The 12,412-nt window shown below is 42.3% G+C and overlaps 1 protein-coding gene across 1 annotated transcript; it reads right to left on the bottom strand.

Moving 5' to 3' along the window:
- Window positions 1–1,148: 1,148 nt before the first annotated feature.
- LOC104366542 (killer cell lectin-like receptor subfamily F member 1) lies at window positions 1,149–12,096 on the bottom strand. The gene is made up of 7 exons (XM_032995034.2): window positions 12,015–12,096; window positions 6,068–6,145; window positions 4,861–4,959; window positions 3,891–4,031; window positions 2,757–2,908; window positions 1,942–2,054; window positions 1,149–1,281 (listed from the first exon to the last, which is right to left on the bottom strand). Exons 1-7 carry the CDS (start codon window positions 12,094–12,096, stop codon window positions 1,149–1,151), a joined length of 798 nt encoding a protein of 265 aa, XP_032850925.1.
- Between the last annotated feature and the right edge of the window lie 316 nt (window positions 12,097–12,412).

The following is a 12,412-nucleotide window of genomic DNA, read 5'->3' as shown; positions in this document are numbered from 1 at the left end:
CCTTGCATTTGGTCACTGTTTTCAAAGACACATGCTAGCTACAGATTTAGAGGGGTTATTACCACTATTAGACTGTTTTTTAAAAAGCTGAAACAAATGATGTGTCTGATTTCTTAAAAAGCAATTAATGAGATTTGTTCATTTATTTTTTCAAATATATGAACCTAATAAAGGCGCTAAGTCAGACTGCTCTTCTCATTTTTGATCCGGAAATGGCATGTATCCATGACACTTGAATACCCAAGTAATGCATTTACTGAGTGCACCCACAGGCATTAATTTCACCAGGCTTTAGCCTCAATACCTCATGATCATCCCTTCCAGGCAGTAACTATGATTCCACATTAAAGAATTTGCAATGTAAAGGGTGGAAAAGCAGGCTATCCTGTTCATTTCTTTGCACTTCAATGTTGTCTTATGGCCCAAGCCCCTTCCCTAGTCAAGAGCTTTCCTTCAGACCCCAAGGTTCAGCATCCGAAGGAGGTGGGAGCCATCAGCTTATTAACCACAACTGTTGGGAGTCACTTCATGCTTGGTTTGATATCTGTATTCTCAGTAGCTGTGCAGGTCAGCTCTGAATAAGTACAAGACACTGTCTAATAAATGCATTTTTCCCGGCCCTCAAGTGGCTTCTCTAAGTTGCAATTAGACTGTAAGGAAAAAAAAAAAAAAAACAAACACAAACTTCAGCAAACATTAAAATACTGAAACACAAATAAAAGGTGCCTCAACTCCGCAGCAGCTGCCTGAAGGATATGTGTGACAGCAGTGGGCCCCAGCACACTCTTCAACCCCCCCCAGATGGCATCTTGCCTGCACATCACACAGTTCGAGTGCACAGTGCTCATCCTCACAAGAGTACCTCTTCTCCCCTGCCCTCTCCTAGAGGAAGCTGCTGCCAACATCCGTCTCTGGGAAGGCTCAGCACCCCCAAATCCACACGTGCTGACTTGCAGTCCTGCTGTGTGACCTTCACATCACCACTTGGTAATTGCTGAGTTCCCTGTTTGCATCAAAGTCTTAGTGAGTACGGAACAGCAAAATGCAAATTTATGTGCAAGTCTCATAAGATTATTTACATCACATGCTGTTTTATCAGTCAAATGGGTCTTCTGACAAAAACTCTGCCTGTTGTCTGACAATTTGGCTCAGAGCACCAATAAAGTTGCATTCTTCTTACAGATCCACTTCTTCAAAGTTTGGCAGTCATCTGCTTGGATCATGTTTTTTCTTCTGTAAACAGCACAGTTCTTGTCAGTCTCAATTCTATTTATAGTTACCCTGGTGAGAGAACAAAAGGGATAGAGTGAGTTGCCAGCTTTAAATTCAGTGATGGATAAAAATATCAATAATATCCTGAGTGGTGGGTTTCGATGACGCCCATTCAGTAACCCACTGAAACAGTTTTCTAACAGCCACACATAGGTGGGATGGGCACCCACAGCAGAGCCTGCTGGCTGCTGAGGGCTGGATGCTCAGGAACATCAGTGTGAGAAGGATGAGAAAACCTCCACATGCAGCCACAATGCTGAACCATAATGGTAAGAGGGAGAAGGACTCTTAAGCTTCACAGATCCCAGCACCCACACTCTGTGATGGGTGCCACATTCAATGGAGGAAGTTAACACATGGTCTGTAAAGTAATAGAGTTTGTTGACAGTAATTTCCGTGGGAGAAGTGTGTATTAATGCCATCTGCATTAATGCATGCGTGAACTGTGGCTGTGGTTGGTCTTACAGGCTGAAAACAAACTTGTTTCCAAAGGTGGCCAACAAGAACCGGTTAACCTGGAACTGGTCATGAAGTAGACCCTGAACAGATGCCTGAGGCTGCAGGACTAGACCTGTGCTTTGGGCATATCTCAGATTCAGAGCTGTATTTCCATGAAGAGTACCTTACCTTTGCTATTGCCAAAGGTACCCTCCCCCCACAAATCATCACCTGTTTTTTTTCACTCCTGGATCTTCAGCTGAACTCCATTGTTTCTTCCTGTCTTGAATCTTCAACCCAATCCAGATATATTTGGTATCTTTCTCTTTATTGTCTATGAATTCCTGTGGAACAAGTAGGAGCGCGTTACCCAACAGCAGAACTTTCCTGGTCACTGTCCTGGCTCATGCACGGATTTTCATGTAGTCCCTCACATGGAGAGCAAGGGCAGGGATCCAGCCAGGGCAAAGCAGCCCATTACAGCAGCCCATACGCACGTGACTAGCCACCCAGTTTCAATTCAGGCTGGCACTCAGGCTGACTAGCTTCCTACCAGCTGCCAAGAAAAAACCTCAGTGACGCTCCTCACCCTAATGAACCAAGTTGCAAAACCTGGTCTTTAAGGCAAAAGACACATTCCTCAGGGAATGCTGAGTTTCTCGGAAGAGCCATTTGGTGATACCTTGCTATTCATTTTCCCAGAGGAAAATGAAAAGGAGGTTTGGCTGTTTGAATTTCCATTTAGTTGTTGAATCGGACCTCCCTTTCCAATGCCAAGTACTGGAAATGGGTGGGAAGTCCCCAGCATTTCTTCCTCCCAGTCAAAACTACTCTGGTTTCCACACTTGCATCTCCTGTGCTTCTCCTCTTCAGCTCTATGTTGTTGACACTCTCAAAGCGAGCTCCTGTCTGTGGAGAGTCAGATGCTCTGCACTCGATGGGGCTCCTGCTTGTTGGCGTGTACACTTGACATCTGGACCATGGGCAGCAATGTCTGGCTAAGGCAGATGCCTGCCACACAATTTTAGGGCTGCTGCATGACTCACCATCTCAATTTCATCTTCAATGACGAGAAGCTGGGACTTCCTGGCCAGACAGTTTCTCTGGCTGTCATCCCAGCTTACAGCATCCTCGGAGAAGTAGTAACATCTCCCCCTGTGTAGCTGCCACCCAGGAGGACACAGCTCGCACATCGTTCCTGTGGGTGGACAGGGGGAACCATTAGCTCATACTGTTCCAGTCGCCTTGCAGCATTTTATGTTCAGGTGCCTGGCTGACTGGTCCAAAAGCAGCCAGTCCCCACTCCCAAACACGTGCTCGCTGGGTGTGGAGAGAGGTTTGAAGGGTCCAGTGCCACTCCTCCTGCTCCCACTGCCTCGCTGTGGGTCTATGCACTTCTGCACTCCCAGGGCACGACATCAGGGTCTCCACCTCACCATGTGCCGGGCTGGTGGAGAGCCCTGGGAGGACCTGGAGGACTTTTTCGTCCTCCTGCATGCAGCCCTTTGGAGGAGACACTGCGATGTGATGTCATGTGGAGCGTGTGGTTTTCGCACATGATGTGACCAGACAGCACAGGCACTTAGATGACATGCAAACCATATCCACGGGGCTGGGGAAGGAGCTGTGTTAAATAAGGGGAAAACTGCTTTTCCCAGGTCTACTTCCCATTTCACTCAGAGCATCTGGGAGGAATGTCTTGGCTTTCTATAATGTTTCAAAGTAACAGCACTACAATCAGTCCTTAGAAAAGCATTAGTATTTGCCAGCAAATGATAGACCCACAGTAAAAAGACCAGGAAGGTCTTCCCCTGCCTCATCCTTGCAACAGGATAGGAAAGCTAAATTCCCTCACACTCTGTGCACGAAATTATTGTCTGGAAAGTGTTCTCCAGGACAAGGGGAAAATCTACAGTATATAGCATTTCTGACAGCAGCTCCTGGCAGAAAGAAATGTAAAGAAAGTACCAGAAACTATTTATACCGAAAGAGGAGCAAAACTATTGTTATCAAAATGTTAGTTTAGATCCTGTCATTACTTCTATGCAGGAACATCATGCTCCCTGGGTAGTACCAGTGAGTTCCCATAAACTGCAGGGTGTCATAGAAATGGGAACAGAGAGAACAGAAGTGTGCACACAACCTGTCTTCTATACTGTGAAATGACTAACTTTCCTCACCCTGTCCATCTTCACACAGTTCCTCCATGAGCCATTTCAGGAGCACCACCGAGACAGTCTTCTCCGAAGAAATGTGATTGCCAGTAGTATTTAGACCACAGTGGGACAGACTTTCTGGTTTTCCAGCTCTGCCCCTCAAAACTTGAACAAAAAAAAAAAAAAAAAAAAAAAAAAAAAAAGAGTCTGTGGTTAACAGAGGGAAGGAGCTTTAGTCTTTGTATCCAGTGATGTGTATTCAGTGTGAGCGTGAGGGGATATGTGTGTGTGTATACATTGGGGCTTATACACACTCAGCTATAAGCATACTGAGTGACTGTAACTGTCTGGCAAAGGCTGTAGCCACTGAATAATATGGACAGTACAGGAAAAGAAAGTAAGTTTGTAATTTCTGATAGTTGGATATATAAAGAATGCACACTATTTTGGTGAGATTTTCGAGAAGGTTGGAAGGTACCTGTTTTTTTCTGAAGGTTTTCAAGTCTTTTCTCTTAGGAAAGTAGTATCTTTTCTGGAACAGTTCTTGTACAACTGGGGCATGGTGTGGATTATGATATTGCTAGTACCAGGGAAGTCTGATTAAATGAAATGATCTGAAGTCCGATTTTTATTGTATTTGTTCAAATCTACTAATTAATTAAGTGAAATGCATCATGGAGGCAACATTTAGCCTGTAAGTCAGGAAGGCCAAATGTTTTGATTGTCATAATGATTTGAAATCTGCTTCTACAGCCTTTCAGCATCATTGATGACAAGGTAGACTGCAGCAACGCCCCTTCATCTGCACTATCCGTGTTAAATGACAGGTAGCAAACGTTTCCTTTGGAATGCTACTTTTTTTTTTCCTGCACTTGTGTGTAACTTGACACCTTTAGTGCGACACTAAGGGAATTTTTCTTTTGGCATCACTCTGCTTGTGAGGTTTAACCACATCTGCAACGAAAAGATGAAGCGAATGGTAGGAGCTACTTACATTGCTTGGCTAGTATGGCTACGACGCCGAGCAGGATGAGCACAAGGACTCCCAGGACCAGTGTCACATAGAACCAGGCTGAGTGCCCATGTCGGCAGCCTGGAGGCAGGAGGAGAAGTGGCTTAAGGTCTTTGCACTACTAAAATTAAAAATGCCTTTATGTATGCCAGCTTCTTACATGGAAACAACAGAGAAATCACCTGCCTAAAATCAATCTGCGATTTGAAGTCTGTGGGGACATCTTACTTATTAAAAATTTCCATCCATTTTGCTTACACAAAAGATAATTTAGTCAGACAGAGCAAGTTATTTTCAATCAGTCATTCCATTAAGAATTCTCTCGTTCTCCTTTGAGTTAATATTTTCAAGCGTTGCCCCCTCCCACCTACCCATCCACACCCTGCAAGACCCTGCTGAGCAGTTCTGGGGAAGTATGAGGGATGGTCTGGGGTATGTTTCCCCTCTCTGGTCACTCTCTCCTGTGTTAACGTGCCCGTCGTGTGGCTGCAATCTAACTCACCTGAATGCACAGAAAAGGCAAAAAATCCCATACTGACACCACAGCACAGTGAAGTACATCTGATCAAGCATCTCTCCAGCTGTTTGGCACTCATCAGCTTGTGAGAGTGAAGCACTCAGGACGAGGCAGGACCCAAGGAGATTAGGGGTCAAGGTGCAATCTCCACAAGCCATAGAGTTGCACATTCATAACCGCTCTTTTCCTGACCTCGCCTTCCTGAGCTGTATTTTGTGATGTTCCCTTTCAGCCCACAGTTCTGTGGGCCTGACCTTGTCTGGCATGTGGCCTTCAGTCTGGAGAGGTGGCAATCATCAGTGCACTAACTGTGCACAGAGAGGTGGGTATTACACCACTTCCAAAGCCAAACGTGTCCCTGTGACTGTTCCTGCAGAGACACTTGCAGGAGGGTTCCTAAAAAAAATGTGGAATTTTATTTTCCTTTGCTAAATTTTCAACGTAGGGCACAAAGGCATTTTTTGAAACTATTTTTAAAATCTCTTTCAATATTATTTATACAAGGAAAGTGTATGATCAGAGAACCCTGTGAAAAAAACACGTGAAATGATAAATCAGTTCTTTATTGAGAAACTGTACGTATAGTCTCCTGATAACAGGTTTTACTGTTGGGTAATAGGAAAGACTAAATCTATAATTAGTAACCAACAACCAAACAAAATAGCACACTACCAGAAGCGGAAGTCTCTGATCTGCTGCTCCCTTTGGGTTTCGGCTTTAAGCGCAGCTCAGCGTATGTGATCATGTTTCCTGTAAGGAGTAGGGAAATGCTGACATTTGTGGTTGTGCAAGCCATTAAGTGGAGAAACAATAAAGAATTACGCAGAAGACTGAGTCTGTATAAAAAGGGGCATGTGTTTCCAGAGCTGCTAGTTCAGCTTTTTTTTTTTTTTAAGAAACAAGAGGCAAGATGATGACTTACCATTTCCTGCTGCTGTCAGGAAGTAACTAAAAGCAGCCTCCTCCATAATCTTTTCTGGGACTACTTGGGTCCTGTGTGGCTGGACCAGGAGACAGACAGACAGACTGAAGCATGGGTAAGACCTGGGTACTACCTGCAGCAAACAGCCCACTTGTTGCTGAGCCATCTCAGGAGGTATCATAGGGGCTTAAGGGGCATCAGAGCCATGACCATTCCATGGAGCAGGGAGACCCAAAAGGGAAAACTGCTACTCAGAGAAATGCTTCTGCAGCAAGGTAATTCTTGAGGGGACATTCCTGACTCGTGAATGTTTCTGCCAAGATATTGTGCATTCATGCTGGGATACTACGTGGTGCCTGTAATAGCAGAGGAATGGACCTGATGGTTGAAGACACCTCTTTCCAGGTGCACATTGCCAAAACAAAACAAAAAAGCCATTAAAATACCACGGTGTGAGTTAGATGCACATGAATTCTTTCTGAACACATTTTAAATATTCTTTTAGCTGGATATTTTGTACAGCTACTGTCTAGCTTTATGGTAGATATTTGGACCTTTAAGAGACTGATTTTCTTTCCATAAATGGTGAGAGTTTAACAATCTGAATCAAGAATAAGCTTCTGTACTACAACCTTAGTTTGTGATCACTGGGGCTTTTAAAAAGAAGTAGCAATTTGTGTTGTATAAAATCTCACTGATCAGGGAAAAAAACTTGGCAGAAGTCTCAAAAGAGTCTCATTAGGTTAAAATGAGGCAACATTTGATACAATTGCTGAAGTGTGGAGAGGTCTTGCAGTAAGAAAAATGCTGGGGACCTGATTGGCAAATAATATTTATTCATACAAGTAAGATGTTCTATGCTTTAGAGAACCTGACCTAATACACTTTGCTGTTTGCTTTATTACAGTTTATTAGTTCAATGAACTACAGAAAAAATGTAAATTATATTTAACTGTATAAATAAGTAACTGTTCTCCAAAAGAAAGCTCATAAAAGTTTTTTTTCTTAGGATGGAAATATTTTTCAAAGCAGAACAACCAGGACTTTTAAACTTTTAAATGTTCTAGCCTTATAAATGGAGACACTTCTCTAAAATATGTACTTTAGAAAATCTGCTACCATCACTAAATATCTTCTCTCCCAAATAAAGATCCATTCCTATAAAAAACATCTCCCGCACTGTATGGAAAAAAAATATTATTTGCACAAACAGAATATTTTTAAAAAATGATTACTTCTATTACAGTGTGTATTGGTGCATAATCATTTGAATGCAAAGTCCTCAGCGAGTGGTTTTAAAATAACACGTAAACTTAATTTTGCCGGATGCTTACACGGTTACCTAGTTTAGCAATAAGGAGCCCTGGTGCTAGGTGGAGATCTCTGTCACTTACTAAAACTGAAATTTCACTTAATTTCTATATGCAAATTGTCAAGCGCAGATAGAAAACTCTGTTTACTGGAAGCTTCTACTTGGTGAATGTACAGATAGGGAGTGCTTCTGGCAGGTCTTTCGCTCCAGAGCGGGAGGCTTTACAGCCCCCGGGCTCTTGCTGTCAGTCGGACACCAGGCTGACTGTGAGCCAGCCCGTGGTGTGCCCTCGCCACCACAGCTTGTGCCAGCAGGGCTGCCGTGGCAGATCCCCGGCCTGCAGGGCAGGGGAAGGTCCCAGGCTGCTCCGTGTGCTACTGCTGCAGCTGCACGTGGTGTGCGGATGCGGGTGGACCCAGTCAGGGGGGTCTGGGGGAGGCTGGAGAGGGTCCAGCAAAGGGCGGACCTGGTCAGGACCTGGAGGGGCTGAGGAGGCTAAGGAGGGGAACAAGAAGCTAAGGGGAGAACTAGTAGCAGCCTACAACTACTTGTAGGTTAGTTTGATGGCGGAGTTGAACTCTTCTTCATTTGGTTTTTTTTTTTTTTTTTTTTCTAGAGAAAAGGTCTTGTACGTAATCATTTATGAATCACTATCAGGTGACTCTCAAATTATTCTTGAGTAGACTAGGAAGCGAAAACTGCCTGAGTCCTTTCAGTAGAAAATGGATTTCCAGGCTTTATTTATCCTTGCTTGCATTTCTGGAACTTTTTTATCCCTTTGAACATCTGTTTTGAAGCACATGCGCTGTAATAGCACCTGCTAGCTCACCAAAGCATGTGCACAGATGGTACCACCTACTAACGGCTCTTCAACGTGCTCTGCTAGGGCATCCAAGAATCACCTCGTCCTTGTAACTTAGAGCACCTGACTGACAGCTGAAGTCCAACCGGTTGTGTAACAACCTACCTTTAACTTTCCCATTGGAACAGGATCACAACCAACCCATTCCAAGCACTTTTCTGGGTGCAGCTTCCCGAGCTTACAGCTGCAGACAAGCTTTTATTGATACCTGGTGTTAAACTTTATTTAACAAAGTTTGCTCAGTCTGCCAAGTTTATCCCAATAATTTTCAATGAGCGAGCTTTCCTTATCATTAGACCGCAAACTTACGCAGTCTTTGCAACTGTGTCACAAGTGATTTTTATGTCTTTTTCTTTATCCTCATAAAATACACTGAATAGACTTCGAGATAAAAACAGTATTCAGGAGAACTCAAGAAACTGTGCATAATTCGACCAAACCAAGTCCCTTTCTCATGTATAAGGCAGAGCTATAAAACAGATGTGGACACTGGATCTGTAAAAAGACTTTCATTCTCAAATCCAAATTTTACATGTTTAAAACACCTACTCAACTACTAGAGAACCTTGGCAGAAGTTCAGCTCCCTGCATGTTTACCTTTCACGTGCACCAGAGCTTGGCAGCAGCTACACTATAGCAGGGCAAATTAGCTATGCCCCCTGCTAGTGTTTTCTAGAATCTACTCCAGCAAATTGCATTTAATGGTCTGAAACTTTCACAAATGCAGCCAGGAGGAGGTGGGCATGTTCCATTTTCCCATAGCCTAGTGATCTGAAGTCTTGCCTAACATCTGGGAATCTACCACTCAGAGCATCCATCTGCTGAATTTTCAGTGGCAGTTAAACCCAGCTCTCCCTCCTCCCTGGCGAGAGTTTTAACCATACATTGCTTTCCTCGTGCCCATCTTGAAGCTGCTTCTTTTTCTGCTAGATAGTCAGACATTCCTGGCCAAGAGCAGGACTGGCTTAAAATCAGGCAGAGGGCAAGATGTGGGTCCTAGCCATCCTCCAGCAGGCATTTCAGCGTGTCACAGCGTCAGGGTAGTGCCAAGCGAGCTTGTGATCAAGCGAGTTTGCGGTGCTTGCTACAGAGTCCCATCACCTTGGAGCTGGGACCCTCACTTTGAGAAACAGCTTCGAATTCCGGCTTCGGACTGGGGGAAGCACTGAAACCTCTTCACGGAGATTGGGACATGCTGTGCATGTGTTTGGTATGCAGAAGCTGTCCTGGCTGAAGCAGCCTTGATCCCAGTCCAGGGAGGAGAGAGCTCCTTCTAGCTTGCAGGGAAGGGTCTAACTCCCAGAACCGGCTGACCGAGCAGCACCCTGCATCGTTGATCTGTCCCACTGGCTGCTCTGGGCAGTTCCTAGCTCACCACACTAGGATCCCAGACTCTCCTCCATCAGCTGCAGAGAAATGCAGGGCATCCCACCAAGGGTTCCCTGTGCAGTGGGGAACCTTAACACTAATCATTGCTATACTTACACTGAGCTTAAGTGCGTTTCGTGAACATCGCTCAACATGCTTATAATATTTCAGGATTTTTTCCTGAATTTCCTACCAAGTTTTTAAAAATTACAGATCAAATTCTGTGGAAAATTTTAATTTTCTGCCATTCTTTCTATGGTAAAAGTGACTTTGCTTTTTGAAGGATTGCTTGTAATAAAAGAACACTCACCGGCTGGATGAGTATGTGTGAGTTTTGGTCAAAGCATTAAAACTTCAAGGAAGGAACAAGCAAGGGAAATTGTTCATTTCATTGATCCAATATTGCTTAATACTATTTGATGCTTTTTCCATTTGTGTCAAAGTAGAAAAATAATTGTTAATAAAATCTGAAAATAACAAAAAGGTTAACACAACAATAAATAAAGACATCCATAATGATAGCTCTATAAGTTCAAGCCCAGTCAAACAAAATGAGTATAACCATATATAAGAAGGGTGAGGGAAGGTGATACTGGGAGTTATAAACAGTGAAGGAAAAATTATTGAAGAGACTTTTTGTCTCTGTAAAAATGAGACTGCATAACTGAGACTTGCAGTACATCTCTGGTGCCCATATTTTTTAAAGGAGATGGAAACACTGGAGAATGAACAGACATACCACCAAAAAAAGAGTTCTTCAGAAAGTTAGAGTGGAAGATTTAAAGGCAAAAGGACACTGAGAAATTACTTGATTACTTTGGCCAGTAACTTCATGTGAGAAAATATTGAGTGCTAAAATCTATTTGACAAAGGATTAACAAGAGCCATCTAGATGTTAATGAGAAAGCTCACTGGAAATTAGAGTCTGGTCTACTCAAATTCAAGTTTTCCTTTAGACAGCATGATCAAGGGACATTTTTGGATGTCTTCAAATCAAGATTTGATGTTTGTCTTCCTTTGCAAATAAATCATATCACCTTAAAAACTGGGTAAAATTCTAGGCAAACCCTCTGTGCTTTGTGTTATACAAGTTATGTAGTACAAACAACATCCATTGATACATGAACATACAGTCTAAGGTAATATTTTCTGTTAGATATATAATAAAGTGAACTAATTTTAATTTTTTAGATACAAATCTTATAAAAATATTAAAAAATACATTTTGCCATCATTTATGTACATGTATTCAGAGCACCATCATCACTATTAATTTAGACTGTAAGTAGAACACCTTCTAAAAGTACTCATTATACAATGTTGTTTCCATAAATAATTAAATGCATTAATTACTAATGAACCTTGAAAGCATGAAAATATCATCCTACTCTGACCACAAGTATTTCCTATTTGCTCATAGTGAGAAGTTGTTATTCATACTAGATGTAATCCAGAATTTTGACAAAATGCTTTCATGAATGAATTACATTTTTTCCAAGTAGCGGAAAACTTATTTCTTAAAAAAATTTGGTTTAAGTCATCTCCTTACCCCAAATATTGACTTAATCCTTTGTCTTTTTTTACAAATATATGAAGTGATCACAGATTGATGATGTGGTTCTGGGAAAATCAGTACTGGAAAATTAAAGAGGAAGAGCAGGAAGGTTTTAGGAGTTATTCAGTACTTCCTTCAGTGACAGTGACTGCACTTTCAACTGCCACTTGTTTTCTGATTTACTAGTTAATTTACTACTCCTTTTCCATGAAGACACCATAAAATGCATTGATCTGATTTTTGGACTAGGTAGTAATTTGGTGGAGCGTATTCTAACAGGTTTTTGATCACATTGTTCACATAAAAAAAAAAGATTATGCTCATTATTCAAAAATGAACATTTTTTGTTTCTCATTCTGTTACTTAAGGGGCCAGAACTGAGGCACTACTCTGTAGTAGTACTGATTTAGGATTAGCTTTGCTGATTTGTGTCTTGTGAGGATGTCTCCCAACTTTTCACCCTTCCTGTGACTTCTGCATGTAGCATTCTATAGCATTCTTCTAGTATTATCCAGAGGCAATTTTAAAAATGAAAGAGAGAGAGGGAGAGACAAAACAAGAGAAAAGAGTGCATGCCCAAGAGCTGATTAGATGTTTTACCTGGAACTGATGTCCGAGAAGGAGCATGTGGTCTTTCCCTCGGTAGCATTGCCACGTCCGCGTATGTGATATCACCTGCCATTGATGAACAAGTCCCTCTGAGTTATGGAAAGAGCTGGTTTAATACAGCGGGTCGCATCCTGTATTAGCTTTTGCCTGCCTCCAAATGTATACATACGCCGTGCTATGGCTCTGAGGAAGGCTGAGAAACAGATAAAAGGAAGGAAGTTACTTCTTTCAATACAGCTTCAAAGCCAATTTTCAGCCACCATTCTGTCTCTTCTTGTGTGATCTCTTGCCCTTCAGAATACAGGAGAAAATTAAGCTTAAAAACCATTATTTTTATTAATATAAAAAAAAATATTTTTGGTTAAAGAAAAGTAAATTTTCTAAGGAAT

This window comes from Tyto alba, unplaced genomic scaffold, assembly GCF_018691265.1.
Source record: "Tyto alba isolate M040663 unplaced genomic scaffold, T.alba_DEE_v4.0 Super-Scaffold_21, whole genome shotgun sequence".
Taxonomy (NCBI): domain Eukaryota; kingdom Metazoa; phylum Chordata; class Aves; order Strigiformes; family Tytonidae; genus Tyto; species Tyto alba.
The sequence above is the reverse complement of the archived record's forward strand: the minus strand, read 5'-3'. Positions and strand labels throughout refer to the sequence as shown.